The 15,699-nt window shown below is 37.6% G+C and overlaps 2 protein-coding genes across 9 annotated transcripts; both read right to left on the reverse strand.

Moving 5' to 3' along the window:
* Positions 1 to 695: 695 nt before the first annotated feature.
* LOC111264455 (sex-regulated protein janus-A) lies at positions 696 to 9,445 on the reverse strand. Of its 7 annotated transcripts, XM_022840384.2 has the most exons (5): positions 9,317 to 9,445; positions 8,230 to 8,473; positions 4,344 to 4,526; positions 1,551 to 1,615; positions 696 to 1,113 (listed from the first exon to the last, which is right to left on the reverse strand). In XM_022840384.2, exons 3-5 carry the CDS (start codon positions 4,513 to 4,515, stop codon positions 955 to 957), a joined length of 396 nt encoding a protein of 131 aa, XP_022696119.1. In that variant the 5' UTR covers positions 4,516 to 4,526; positions 8,230 to 8,473; positions 9,317 to 9,445; the 3' UTR covers positions 696 to 954. The 7 variants fall into 7 exon arrangements, with proteins under 7 accessions (XP_022696119.1, XP_022696117.1, XP_022696118.1 ...); XM_022840382.2 differs by lacking the exons at positions 8,230 to 8,473; positions 9,317 to 9,445 and adding an exon at positions 5,734 to 5,874; XM_022840383.2 differs by lacking the exons at positions 8,230 to 8,473; positions 9,317 to 9,445 and adding an exon at positions 5,563 to 5,719.
* Positions 9,446 to 9,770: 325 nt separating this feature from the next.
* On the reverse strand, positions 9,771 to 15,525 carry Fdx2 (Adrenodoxin-like protein 2, mitochondrial Ferredoxin 2). Of its 2 annotated transcripts, none has more exons than XM_022840390.2 (5): positions 14,945 to 15,525; positions 12,715 to 12,822; positions 11,201 to 11,308; positions 10,630 to 10,731; positions 9,771 to 10,300 (listed from the first exon to the last, which is right to left on the reverse strand). In XM_022840390.2, the coding sequence occupies exons 2-5, from the start codon at positions 12,802 to 12,804 to the stop codon at positions 10,226 to 10,228; spliced, it is 375 nt and encodes a 124-aa protein (XP_022696125.1). In that variant the 5' UTR covers positions 12,805 to 12,822; positions 14,945 to 15,525; the 3' UTR covers positions 9,771 to 10,225. The 2 variants fall into 2 exon arrangements, with proteins under 2 accessions (XP_022696125.1, XP_022696124.1); XM_022840389.2 differs by having other exon boundaries at positions 14,846 to 15,524.
* Between the last annotated feature and the right edge of the window lie 174 nt (positions 15,526 to 15,699).

Raw genomic sequence — 15,699 nt, forward strand, 5'->3', positions numbered from 1 at the left:
TCCATGTCGTTGTCGTACGTTCGCGCATAATTGTTGCGTATTGTTACTTTGGTGCCACATAGTGGTGCTCTGTCCTCTTATTTGCCGTAGGTGGTTTCGTGTATAGAATCGTGCTCAAGTGGTTATTGCCCGGCAGAGAAGACGCTTTCTTTAAACTCCCTTGCCAAGTTATAGCATATAGGTCGGAAAATTTGCATGCTAAAGATTACTTCAACAAACAGCCAAGCAATCAGACCAAAATTGAAAATGCACTTAAGATCCAGTGATAATTCTAGCACAAAGAAAGCACTAACTCAATAATTTATTCTTCATACGAACCAGCCCACTTCCTCGATATAAGCAAATTGCTTGAGATTTCTGGAAATACTTCAATCATACAATGCAGTATTCTTCAGAATTTGAATATATAAAAGCATAGCCGGCGCCTGAATAGCACAGGTTTGGGACATACCAGTGGCAGCACCAAAACTTCATGACTTGTGCCCTTTATCTTGTGCCTTATGATCTGATAATCAAATTTATATCAATTATTATCAAATCAAAAATCTCAAATGCTATTGACAAAGCTGCTTCCCGATTGTTGTTCCATTCCCATTTCCACAATCAGAAATAGGTCTATAGGCTTTAATAGTAGTCACCTATTTTTTCAGAACTTGCGACTCCAGGTGTCCTACTGCAGAAATATAACACAACAATAAGAACAGACCTTTTTTATTCACAAAGATAGACGAGGTGGTCTGAAGATGTCACTTCATTGGTGGTTGAATATAATTCATCTCTAGGGTTGTGTAAAAATTTATTGTAATTGAACGTCGTTCAGGATTCACCGGAGCGGGCGCTCTGGTATCGCCTGAGCGATTATAATCCGCTACAGATACGGCATTCATTAAGCATAGTAGCGAAATTACCTATGATCACCAGTGTGTATGATATGCATATTGCGCACTGGAAGATTTAGATCTTAGATGCTTCGGTACGAATAGAATTTCGGTTGATCTTTTGGTCAGTAACCTCATTCGAAGCTGAAATCGAATGACCAGCATACTGTTTCGACAAGATAGCCACAGCCTTTTCGTGGTCAGCCATACCGAAGTACTGGGACACACCAAACACCTAGAAAGCCATTACAAGAAAGAAAAAATTGAATTAGACAGATTTAAAGAGATATGTGAGACGTGCAGCAGTTAGTAGTCATTCCAGTAAATAAGAACGTGTATGATCTTACAATTTCATTATATGTGGCTCAATCGTGCAGTTAAAATAATAATTACGACTATACAAGCCTACCATATATAGGAAAAATATTCACTGCTGTTTAACATGTTTGTAGATCAATCGAATCCAATACTTAGTTAAGCTCCAAACAACTGCTACGTTTTACTTGAGAATAACATAGACCTGAAGGGTTCACACATAATATGCCATAATGTGAACAAAAATATGCTTTATATTCTAAATAAAAACCTATCGGTTAAAACAATAAGACTCATGACAGAGTCATTGGTTAAAGTGGGGTTTATTATGTATGTGGATTTTCTGGGTGTTTATACCCTGATTTCTTTGTCCTCGGACGAAAGAACGATATAACCTCCACCGCAACAATCGCAGTCGATATCTGAAAAAGGCACATTCGGAGTTTTAGTTATTTCGCCAAATTTTACGATACCCAGCTGTATTCTTATATTTAAGGAGCATACAATTGGCTAAGGTAGGTGGGTTGAGTAAGCTGATTGGTTTTATGTGCAATTCATTATCAGAAGCAAAACAGCATTCACTTTACGCGAAAAATACATTGAAAATAAATTTTCTAGAGACAAAAGGATCTGCGTCTTAGAATTAGATATGACATTATTCGTTACTACCTTTATGGAATAGAAAATCTAATAATGGACCGGACCAACCGGAAAAATTAAAGATATACGATAAGAGACAAAAAGGACTAAAAGGAGTGGTATGTAGCAAGAAAAAGTTGAAATAGCAAAGTATTATTCTATGTTGATACACATCTTGTACACACATCCACAAAATCGCTACAAAAAATTAGTCAGCTATTATGGATCTATATAGAATTGAAAACGTTGTATGGCTTAGCAGGCGGCGAGAGACCTAAAAGATCTGTAGCACGAAGGGCTTGAGAGATATCGAAAAATAGGTTGTTGTTTCTCTGTCTGCTCAAAGTGTCTCCGTAATGACCTACAATATCTACTTCCAACAAAATACAAGTATCCTCAAACAAAGTAAATCAGTAGGAGCATCCATAATTGTTTTCAGGGAACAGAACGGCGCTATTTATCGTTCTGTGTAGGAACGATGGGGTCGCACGATTTTTCTCAGTTGATAGTAATGCTTTGATGACCCAGTGCATTTAGCACGCTTTCGCAATAGTGTTAGATAACTATTCTCATTGTATTGGCGTCGCGAATACTTTCTGTCAAAACTACAAAATAAAAAAATAGCACAGTTCGGTTTGTTTTTGGCATCTAAGGTAAATCGGCATTTTCAGCATAGAATCGGATTAAAAATGTCTCACTAACGCAAACAACTGATTCAAAAAAAAACAACATTTCTGAACGCGAGTTCATGCCACCTTAAAAATATTTAAATAGCAAATGGAGTTCTCATTTTACATTTGTGATATATGAAATTGTACGAATTTACGCACACTGAAGCTTAGTATGCTTATAACGGTAACCAGTCGTTGCGCGTTTCCACTCTAATCCACTCTAATTGCGCGTCCACCGTTAATCGACGACCGGTGGACTGTGTGGTGCCCGTGTATACCCTTGTATGAGTAAATAATCACTTAGTCTTAAGGACGATAATTTGGTTCTGGAAGAGGTCAGTCACTCCCTCGTAGGTACCAAATTCGATTTTAGTGCTCACAGAGTTTCTGTTTGACGTTAGTTCAAACATTTTGAGAATAAATAGAGAAAATCGACGTCGGTGCTTTTGCAGACAACTAATTTAGACTTTAATTTCTAACTTTGAGCACAACAAGAGCTGTACAAGAATCTCCACGGCCCACATGAGGTGCCTTCGGCCGATGGAAGCTATACGAGACAAAAGGTCTAAAGAGAAGCCTTTAAGGCCAAAAATAATTAACAGTACTACATCTCATTGTTATCGGAGGCGAACTGGCCGATGATCATGCAGTAGAGAAAAGGTCTCGTTGAGCCTAGACCGAACACCTAAACGGAGATACATTTAAAAATAAGAAGCAGCCATAAACAAACCGTAGACTACATAGTTATACCATTGTACTCGTTTACCTATTATTATTATCTGTTTATTTATATGCAACTAAAACAATGTAGCTGCGTATCTATTCCTATAACTGCCTAGAATGACTTATGTACAGGTTTTGCATTAGCCAATTTTTTGTCGCCATTAGCTACATTCTTTTCCACAACGCGATATTTTGCCAAGCAAGTTAACGACTTTTCGGGAGATTTGAGCGGTTATCGTATTCTGTTTATTTTTTAAGGGCCTTAAAATTAGAAATGGAAGAGCCAGCTCAGTGTAACAAAGTTTTGGGGGTACAACAACGTTTCTATAGGATAGCAAGGCAACATAATTTTGATAATCTAATAGATTTTCACAAACCGGTCACAAATGCACTTTGTTCTGTGCTGAATCAAAAACTCGAAACATTTATTTATGAACAAAAGTAATAAATTAAAATAACTGTTTCAAGAAACGTGATCACTAATACCTTGATTGAATAAAAAAAGTAGGAACTATACCCTAAGAGCTGCAACGAGTTAATGCAAGAGACTTTCGAAATAAGTGCGACAGGCTTAGGTGTGGGTATTTTTGTGCGATCGGGTTATAATTCATGTTCAGTTGTGTGTAACACAAAATAAATTCGTTAATACGCTAAAAGAACAACTGTTGGTTCAAACCCGAGCTATTCTTTCCATAATAAATAATAAACAAAATCTAATAACTACAGCATATAATAACATGTAACCAGTTTGATTCTAAAGGCACAGGTGAGTTACCTAAAACATTGATTTCTCTTGATAACTGCAGTTTGACTTTAAATTAAACAGAAGACCGTGCATAGTTTGTAATTGATTCACGTTCGTTAAGCTACAAAGTAACGATAACTATTATGCCATTTTACCGTTTGTTATATTACCGATCATGTTAGCTGCGCCGACAAAAGCAAGGCCTAAGACCGGGCTCAACACAAGTTAGTAGTAGCAATTTCTAGTTACTATAATTCTAACAGCAGTCGACACATTTATGTCAAAAAAACTTGCATTATACACAAAACACCAATTATAATAACAGGTAACACATCATAACACGTAGCTAAAAAGTAGCTGATTAACATTTACTCTGCTTTTTGAGTGTTTCTTCCTCGCCTTCAAAGATCGTTTTGTGGTCAGGAGCTAGAGAAGATCCCCGGATAATGTATCGACCCTTTTCTTCATCGTTGTCCACGTAGATCTTGATCAGGACATAACGGTTACGGCCAGTATCTAGCCGACAGCTGGGAACCTTATCCATAATCTCCGCTGCTGTACACGCACCATTGTGTGAAACCAGCATTTTGCAGACATGATGTAATATACAAGAACAAAGGTGAAATAATAATTGAGACTCTATTGCTGTTTTATCGTATCCTGTTAGTCGATTATTACTTTCTCATTGCAGTTTTTTCATCATTCTGTTTTAGTGCACCGACATTGACAAAGTCAATCCGTTATTTCATTGTGTTTTGATTTATTTATTTCAATAACCTGTTTTAGTAATGGAATCATAATGTCTTAGGCATTGCTGTCATGTTCCGATTGTTTACTTCTCACTTCATGCAGATACCTCGATAGCACCGCGTGTTAATCCTCCTCTAATCCTGAAACAGGGATTCCATACCCTGTACCAATGATCTTGTACTTTTACGCCTATCATGTTGAGCATAGATGTATTTAGTATAATACTTGAAAAAAAATGTATTTTTAATATCTTTCGATTTCGCGTCAGGCCGAACTTACGGGGAAAATTCTTTGAGCCATTTTTTGAAGGAAGCGTTTAATCTGTTGAATGTGAACTTCTCGTGTTATTTGTTGTGCAAATAAGGCATCGTTTATTTACCACTGTTTTCGCAACCGGAGAACACCTATTCTGTAGGCGAAGTACACGTAATTCGTTTAAGCCAACTCGTCCCGATCGTGGGAAAATAACTCCCATTGTTGTCAATTTGAGTGGGAATTTCAGATTTGCATTTTATCGGATTTTGTCAACGACATCTTTACATCGTTTGATCGAAACTATCTCAATGCATACAAATAAAATCGGTCTCGTCAGATCTTTTTCAAGAGATCGCCTGTTAAGGTCACTTCACGTCTTTAAACTACACGATGTTTCATACAAGCGTTATATAAAAATCGCCGTCAGCGTGCTACAAATTTACATGTAGAGTCTGGCCAAACATCATTGTGCGATGCGTACATATCCGACTTATTGACACCTCACTCATTCTTGCGGACGAAAGTTAACGACTTGTTGTCGCTGATACGAATTTTCATCTCTATAATCCTATCGAATATCGCTTACGGTATTGTGCATACGACACGCTCTTCTCTAGAAACACAATGCTTCCTCTGGCTTCTTTAATTCTGCTTTATCGACGTGAGTCGTTTGTGCTTCTACAGACTCTTAGCTGAGTCTTCTGTCCTTTGTGCTCTGCAGTACTCTACGCATAGACGTCTGACCTGTTTTACTCACAATACACTATCACTCGCCGAGTAGATAGATGGCGCCCGACGTGTTCTAGCTAGGCTCGACTCAGGTAGGCTGCTATACGAAAACTGTCCGCTTTCTGTCTGAGTCCGTAACGCGCTTAGTCTTGCCGACCCACTATATCTTAACTCTTGCATGTCTGGTCGTATGGTGCGTAACAAGCCAGCTGCGGCCGTGCATACAGTGAAGGTCACCAGTTGTCTCATCGGCAGTAGCGCACCGCTGAGAGGGAAACATGCTTGTTTGTCTGCCTTGTAACTGTAACTAGGCTCATCGATAGCACTGAACGAGTAGCAGCTGGTGAAATCGTTCCGAATCTACTGAGCAGCCAAACGCAATCGCGGACGGAGAGATACGTGTGCTCGAGAAGGCTAGCTCTCGCTAGCCTTCTCGAGCACACGCTGACGAGCTTTAGCTGCTGCTGCTGTTGAAACCCCGTTACGGAGAACAGTCAACTGGTTTTTTGCAACTTCTCACGTAGATATTTGAGTTTTTAGAAGCTATTGTATCCGCACGTTAAATAGTGTTATTGTTACTCTATGAAACAACATGAACCCTACATTGTAGAAAACGACAGCAGATTTCAACCAACTTGATTTCAACAAACGTATACTTATAGGTAAGAATTTTTTTGCAGAACTTAGCAAAGGTCAGAAGAAATATTTTCTGTCATTTATAACTATAAATTAATGTTCTTGTACTATAATCCTTTAGAAAGACTAATTAGATGCGGAAAAATATCCCCTTTTTTATTCGTTTGACACTGGCCTAAAGGGCATTATAAAAATTATATCCTTACAAGCCCGTTACCCTAAAAGCAGATTACGTTACTTCCCTTTAACTCAGTTCAACTTTTCTCCATTGACCCGTTTGTGATCCATAGAGAAATCAGGTTTGAAATAGCGATACAAACCAATTGCTTAATAAAGTTTAATCTATAATATTATGCGGGATAAACTCTTTGACCACTTGGTAACAATAACACCAAGGTTTCTTCAATTTTTAAAATTCTGCCGGAAATAGTTTCTGACGTACAGGAAGCGTTTGATGAGTGTGGTAATGAGAGAGTCAGAAATTAGATAATTCGATTTTCCTAAATTAATTTACTACACTCGAAAGACGATTTGCATACTCCAATAAGGTAAGAAATTGCGTCATTCACACAGCAGTGAGCAGAACGTGGTAGCTTTAGTATGAGCGCACCTTTATTACACTCGGTTCTTTCAATTCTTTATGAAAATGTTATTAACCAGTCCAATGAGTCGCCCGTCCTTTGTGATACATAGATTTAGAACACTATCGACTCCTAATATATATTTATATCATGAATATAATGATTTCATCCATATATTCGGTTATTATTTGCGAATTTGCTGATTACAAATGTAGAAATTTAGAGAATCTAAATAACAGTATGTAGAAAAAGAATATGTCCCACACGACAAGTACGAATAAAATCTACTTGCTTGCTATAATGACATAATTAATGCCATGCTTCAACGAAGCATGATACGATAGGCATTACGTCGTTCGTTGCCGGTGCGTATCGTTAGGGTAGGATTTTATTATCTGAGACATTTGATAATCTCTCAAATTAGCTTTCTAAGTTAAACAAGAATCATACAGCCCATATGACGCAAAATGTTATAGATGGCTCCATATATTCTCTGTTCGATGTTAAGATGTTGGTGACCTGTATATACGAAGTTTTTGACTAGTACCAGCTACAGGTGAATAAATCAAATTCGATATCCCAATAGGAAGGGAATTTAGATAAGGGAGATAAGAAGCCTACGTTTTTCTAGCTATGGTGTACCTCATATTAAAACATGCTTTTAAAAAGAAGTACAGATAGGGATTTACATAGAATTTGAATGGATGTAACTAGAACATGAAGAGTAATGTGTTGACCAACATATGCTTATTTGCTACTTCATATGAGGTTTTGTCCACACATAGTATATTCCTAACTCAATTTCATTTAGCTACACCTAGACCATGTTACTTCGTAGAGCGGGCTATCAGTGCTGGTGGCGAAGGCGCTCTTACGTGTAAGTCGAATACAAAGCCGAACTATCATGCAGCTTGTTTGTACACCGCCATCGATTACTCTCTGCTACCAGATCGTGCATTAGCATCATAATCGTAAGCGGTTCCCAGTTTCAAGTTCATATAGGAAAATTCAGGATTAAATTAGAAAAAATTGGTACGGTGACAGATGCGATAGACAGACGAATTTAAAAAAGCACAGAAACCAAAAAATTAATGCTCCAGTATAGATGTTTTTCAAAGAGACACTAAAGGGAAATTTTAGCAGTCATTTGTCCGCTGGTGTGCAAATAACCTCCTTAGATGTTAAAGGTAAACCTATCCCATCAGGTGGAAATGATAGATATTAATACTCCTTAAATTAACGTTGTTGAACGTTTTTAGGTAAATTCCTTAGGAAAATACGAGCTATTTATGGAAGTTGATTGTTACCTGTGAAACCGCATTATCCTTGTCGTAGTGTTTTACATGAATGGTCTTTGCTGTGTAGACTTCCTTGCAAACTGATTTTGTGACTTGCGCTACGGGATCAACGAGACACGTTCACGTCCATTGGCGTTGTTCTGATTTCATCTTGAGTGATCAAGACCTTCGTAATAGCCATAAGTCATTACCTTAGCAGCTAACAATGGGCAACGCATAGTCGTGCGAATACTACCAGGTTCACTCGTTGCTTCTGAAATTAAATACAAAAAAGTCATACTTTTTGCCGTTGTCATTGCCGATAATATCACACTCATGCAGTAGTTAAGACTATTATTATTTATTCATAACAGCTAATTTGCCTAATCATGCAAACGACTTTAGCACATTTACAGATATTAGCCGTAGAAAGACGAACATAGATATTCTTGCAATTCATTGTTTTGACCCTTGTATTGCCGACGACACTCATCGAGTCGACGATACCATGAAGACAATGATGAGAATATTAGGAACACACTACTAACTGGACTCAGTGTGCTTGAACAGAGGCAAACTCACAAACGACACGTAGCTTTGCTAAAAATAGGTTATGAATCATCGAAACATGTGTGTCACCCGACGTTACGCATTTTACAAAAAATCGTAGACATAGGATGCCTAGGAATGCATCACTGTACGAAAATATATGCCATTTATCTTCGACTGCTTGAGACGCACTCGTAGAGACATCAAGCTTATAGCCAACGCGACTTGTCGAACCTTCAAATGTTTAGTGGTTGTTAAGATGTTTATCTCCACTTTCGCATGGCGTTGCCGAGTTGTGGAAAAGGGGACGCTAGAACCTACCTACCTTAACCTTGTACAAAATTAGCCGAGTGTAAAGAACACCGCATTACAATGATAATGACGGAGATCACACGTTTTTTTTCGGTATCACTAATCTTAAGAAACACTGTGTGCTTTGTTGATATTCTATTTGTTTATTGTTTTGTCTTAACTGCAGGTGACCTCTTTTTGCATACCCGACTTTTTACAGACGTGAAAAATCCTATCAAACGACCTCTACTAAAAAGCAAGAGAAAAACTGGCTGACCTGCTCCTACCCGTAACGTGAGCTGGGTTTCTGTACCGTTAAGCCTGTTTTATGCCACTGGCCAGGTACAGTGTTTGTGTAGTGGTAACGCCTTTGTTAACCGAAATCAGGAGCGTGTGGTGCTGGTGTCAGCTAGAAGCCGGACGTAAACACTCTTTGCCGAGAGTTAGCCTTCTGAAACAAGGCTCATGTAGAATGGTACCAGACGTAAAAGAACTCGGAAATATTTGTATTGCTGATTACGAATACGGTTGCACGAAGCCAAAATATGGTAAAAATACAGTGTAAAGTAATGGGTTTTTTGCTAACTGTTACGTTATGTGGTCATTTATTATTATGATGTGTATCATCCATCATATATATATATATATATATATATATATATATATATATATATATATATAATCTTTTGAATCCTAAATATTTAAAGAAAACAACAGAGCACGCAATCGTCTCCCAGTTACATATCATTCTATTGAAGTCTATTAAAAATAACTTTATTGACAAGTATGTTAATCACTGAATTGACAAGATATTTCTATACATTCATATATATACACACATTTTTCTCTCAAACACTTCTAGTTTATTATTAAACGATTTGATTCAAATGAAGCAAGACCCACGAAACAAATTTTTCCTCGTTACGAATAGTAAAATTCTTATTTTAAGAATTGGAATTAACAACTGTTTATTACACATGTATAAAATCTTTCTAAAATAGGCACTTTAAAACAGGACTACCTGCATCTACACTATAGCTTGTGAACATGGTACTAAAGGACGACCACCTCACTCACATGCTTATACTGGCAGTAATTTTCGCAGCAAGTGTGCTTTATAGCCCACTTTATAATATATGTAATTAATATCCGAAACTTATGGAAAATACTATTGTTAGAGGAAAAATCAAGCAGCTCTTTGGTCGTTGACTCCAGCCGGAATCTGAACCTCCATCCCAGATTCTTTCTCAGTAAGGAATACCTGCAAAGGAGGCCGGCATATATAAGGTGAATTACAAGTACAAATGCAGCTGGAACTTGTAGTGAGAGATTTTTTTTTCAGAACTTAAGAATTCATATGTTTTTGTAAATTTCACTCCCATCTCGTGTATCACGTCTAGTTAGTAACTGCTTTACTTGTATTTTATTAATAAGTTGTCCATAAGAAATTAAACATACTACGAATGTTGGAAGCAATAGCGGCTTCAAGGGTTTGGTGAATATGGTCAGTTACTAAGAAAGCCTTCTTTGTTTACACAAGGCAATAAGCCCACACACAATTTTCTCTATTAACAAAGTGATTAGTAGTACCTGGCAACCGAGCCGTGACGTCTCTGTCAGCCCATAAGCTAAGTCCAGCATGTCCATTTCTTCGTCTGTGGGCTTTTCCTTTAGCTTTGCGTAGTCCTCTGGCTGAAAATAAAAGATCGATAGATATAGACACGTCACTGAGCAATCTGGACATGTCTCGAGTGTAATAGGAGAAGTGTAGTCAGTTAAATCCGCTAATTAGCGGACTGAACTGTGTGCACTTTAATATAATTTTTATATTCCTATAATACTATCTTGTAACCATATTCTATGGTAGCCTAATGATCTAATGACCACAGCCATCGTTGCTTTTATTGCAATCACATACATATCTACTACTTTTAGGCATATACGTACTGAAGACTCCAAGAGTCAAGCGACTGGTACGAACTCACCGGTAACTTTTTCTCCGTTAACGCATACGCTTTCTTAGTAATGTTACCCCAAGAAACGATATAACTTGAGGAAAAAATACGAAAAAATAGAACAGTTATTTTTTTAACTGTTAGAAAAAAGCCTCCATACATTTACGATATCAATAACATATTGATAGGAATTGAAGAATACCAACCTTGAAGATTAGATGGCACGTTGAGCAGGCTAGAGTTCCTTCGCAAGCACCGAATCCATCAATATCGATGTCGTTGTTAATAACAACATCATACAAACTGTCTCCGACCTAAAATTGGAATACAGACTCAAGTTAACCTTTCAGCTTGCATAGTTTGGTATTCTTTTAGAATAGTCTTGCGCGTCGTAACCTAAAATATTGTAGAGAAATATTTCGTCTTTATATCCCATATTAAACGAAATGAAAGCGTAAAAATAATCTATTTTTCTCATTAATATACTCGAACGCCTAACGCGTCATGAGCAATACGCGTTTAGTGAAACAATATCGGCGCAAACAGATTTTAACTCTCGCCTAATATGAGTGTCTAATGGCCTAACCCATTGTTTACACACATCGTTCACTGACTTACTGAAGGCTTGTTCCATAAACACTTCACACATCGTGGTATAAAGCGTGTATATATTCACGCATATATAGTGTCACATCGACAGGATACTCTTAGTATATATGCATTTAATCTCCTAAACCCTTTCCCAGCTAAATTGCGTCATAATTTTAGACTGACTAAATTATTAATTGTTACTATAATGAACCTGACGCGGATAAGTTCAAGGGCTTCTTAGGACTCGCCGCCATCGCTAACTAGGCGTTTTAGGTTGACCCCTTTTTAAACAACATCACAGAAATGTAAAACCGTGCGATCATCATTACAGACTTACAAAACAAGTTTTTTTCTCGTCTTTAACAAGCACATTATGATGATCTTAAAAGTCAATATACTTCCGATAGAAAAGAAAACGGTATTTTAACGGAATATCATTGCGCTATAGAATCCCTATGTTGCAAACACAAGATTGGCTTACAAGAACTACTTTAGCATATGATAATATCTTACTGAAATCCCAGTCAAACCCCAGCGATCTCTTTTCGGAATAACACTGCACTCAAATATGTCTTCACGCTCTTAGCGATGTTTGAAGCAGTGCAAAGAATCGCGCCGAACTTCCACCCAGAGACTTACTCAAGTTAAGTTAGTCAAAAAATGCTCTTAACAGGTTGATTGCTCCTTCCGAACAATGCAGTTCCATTGGATTACACATTCAATGGGCAAATAAGGCTTGAAAGTGCTTGTAGCGTGTGCATGATAATACACCTCCCTCTCACTGCATGGGCTACGCTAAAAAAAACGTTTACTATGCATCTTGCTGACCACCTTATTGATAAGTACGGCAATACCATTCAAGATCATATAACCTAAAAATCGAGCTTATCTCATAAGCTGCTTACTGCCTTCGTAAGTCCTGTATGGCCTTCGACGTTTCCCTGCAAAGAACAGATTAAGCTTTCGATGCACCTACTGCGCTTGTCTATTTTTTAAATCGACTTCTTCAAAATACAGCCATTCAACTTCTTTATGCAACACGTGCACTATGTACTGACTTTCCATAGGAAGTGCAGAGGAAGAAAGTTTTAGTAGAATAAATAGATGTTGATTATGGTCAATCGTGTACCTTTCCTTTGGTCGTGATGCGTTCCCCGTTCTCCCTAACAAATGTGACATCAAACTCTTTTTTAGACAGAGCTGCTGCTGTTTGGTGCATATTTTGATGACGGGTTATCTGGAAATACAAGATCGTTTTAAGTCGAACGTTAAATAATATGCCAATTAGCTGACGTGCCCAATATCTTTCAAAAATGATTGCAGAAATTGATTCGACCTCGCAAAGGCAGTCTCATCAAACGAATTATTTATACTACCAAACATTTACACCGCCCCCTCATTTTACAATAACATTATCACAGATTCTAGGAATGCGTGGCGTGAAACTATCTTACAAGGGTTAACGTCTTTTTCATAGTCGCCGCGAAAACTTAGTCTTTCTAGAGGTAAAAATGATATAGCGGAATTTGTTTAGAAGATCAGCATCTATGACACCATTGAAATTTGAATCGAAAGAACGCCGCAATAGCTAGAAGGTTTCGGTAGTGACTTCATATACACCCCTATCCTATGCTACACGTTGAATATATAATAATTAGGTTTTCTATGATATTCTATAATATAGGAATATTTCATGTAGAAGCTAAATAAATTCCTATTTTTATTACAAGCATGCAAGAGATAAATTAGTGTTTGCCTGTTCCTCCTTTCATGAAATAGAAGGAACAACCCAAGTTTTCAATCCTATGCTGCTTCCTTTTATACAAAAATCAGATAAATGGTATCGAGATCGCTAAATGGCAGCAGTAAAAACTTAATACCTTAGTATGAGATTATTGACTGTCTTTTGGCTGCTTTTGAGTACTTGTCCTAATGTAATTATGATGAGTCTAAACAGGGTAAGTCACATATCAGACCAGAAGTCGTTTGACCCATTTTTTTGTTATTGCCCATTTAGCGATTAAGCTCCATCTCTAGAGTGGTCGCTGTTGGATAGCTTGAGCAGGCTTCAAGTGGAAACAATAAAAAATGTTAAGTTCTAGCACGAGAAGAAGTTAATTTTTTCTAATACGTAAAATCTTGTAAATGCTTATAAATCGTAATGGCCAATCCATAAATTCGTCAAAACGTTTTGTAACGTAGTTTTAAGTTTGGTTAGTTTACTCTCATACATATGCTAATTAACAATGTGTATTGAAAAGATCGCTGAAGAATACGATAAACGTTTTTACAAGCAAACGAAACGTAAAGAATAGCATATCAAAAAAATCTAATTCTATAGTCTTACAGATAAACGCAAAAAAAATACCGCACTAAATGTTCCCAGATTCGATGAGCATTGAACAACCTGCGCGAATCAGACTGGTCGGCAAAGCAGGCGTAGAAATATGCAAATAACTTCCTGTTTTAAAGAAATAATCTGAAACATCGTGCTTTTCATATCATAAGAGATACGTAAACTTGCTAAATTAAACTATATTAAAATATCATAATCATTTAATTGCCATGACAGTTCAAGACTAAATGAAGTTAAAAATGCAACGTATTTTATTGCGTAACAAAAACGTTTGATGTTTCTAGAAATAAGTAACTTGATGCTGGAGATTTTTACCTCAATAGGAATGGTAAAAACAGGCCTCTCAAATGTATCAGTATTGATAACAACGGATTGTAAGGGGTGAGACATCTCAGCGCGGATACTTCCACAATGGGCAATAGCCACTGTAGCACAGTAGTATCTATTTCAAATATGCCAATGTGTAATACTACAATATGTAATGATAAGCTGAAATTAATATCTCGAACAACTGAAAAAATTTTAATTCTTTTCAGTCGAAGGTTAAAGCTGGGATTTCCTAGTTATAAGTCCGGCTCCCAAACGGCAAAAAAAATCAATCGCACACACAGTATTGGTGTATCTGAAAACGTCCTCGACAGCGTGGCATTTAATGTGTGTCTCTTAATGACTAAATACTTCTAATTTGAATATACTTAGAAAAATTGACACCGTATTCAAAGTTAAGTGTGCCTTCTTCGTATTTTGCAATTTCAGCGTATAGTCAAGTATCTGCAAAATATAGTCCGTGCCACCTCTAAACTTATGTTAAGTCTAATATAGGCGGTAATTCGAATTCCCCTTTCCCATGCATCTTATAATCTATAGCTTGTCATAAGCAGTCCATCACGTTGTTTCTTGTTACCTGCAAAGCAGCAGCCTGGAAAAGTCTCCTAACAGCAAACATGACGATATGTTGTTCACCGATTGCTGACGCTATTTATAGTAACGGCAATTCACTTACACGCGCGTCGATCAAGCCTGTTCCTCTTTTGGGGGGAGGGAAACTTCTACACTTCCGTTCTCGTTAAAGAAACTTGTACAAAAGTACTCTTCCAGCACTCTGCTGTCTCTTTTCTGTTTTCTTTATAGCTGTTCCCACATTTCATTCCAGCACATATTTCTCACTGAGCGAAGTTGTAGGTACTATTTTCGAATTTTTTTTTGAACAGAAGATTACTCAGATGTAGACCTTTGTTTCGCACTACTTTCAACGAGAGATGGAATCGATTAATAACTCGGCATACTCGACAGCAATAACCTTCTCTGTGGCTGCCGTTGGATGACTCCGCTAAGAGATTACCGCCGCAGCGCTCAAGCCGCTATCGTTATGGCAGCACAGTTCTAGAAAACCCATAGAGACAAAGCACTCTGTACCAGTTTACCGGGCCGCTTCTACTGTGATCTTTTATGCCGTCCGTTTACTGCAATACCAGCGAATACGCTGGATACCAGTGTCTAGGCCAGAGGAAAAATCGATAGTCACGTTGTGGAAACAAAAAGCAGAGAAACATGTCGAGCTGCTAAAGGTACATACAGACCTGTGAGGTCTCCAAGTACCGACATCGTGTTTAACACAAATCGATCCTCTCCGCAATCTTCTGCTGGGCAACGAAAAGCGTGGTGGTTGGTGTCGACGAAAAGGCCCGGTCGCGATAATTAAATCGTGAAAAAGCGGCCATTGCAAATGCAAATAATGACAAAACACTTCTCGAAGTG

Source organism: Varroa jacobsoni, unplaced genomic scaffold (genome assembly GCF_002532875.2).
Source record: "Varroa jacobsoni isolate VJ856 unplaced genomic scaffold, vjacob_1.0 scaffold_859, whole genome shotgun sequence".
Lineage (NCBI taxonomy): Eukaryota > Metazoa > Arthropoda > Arachnida > Mesostigmata > Varroidae > Varroa > Varroa jacobsoni.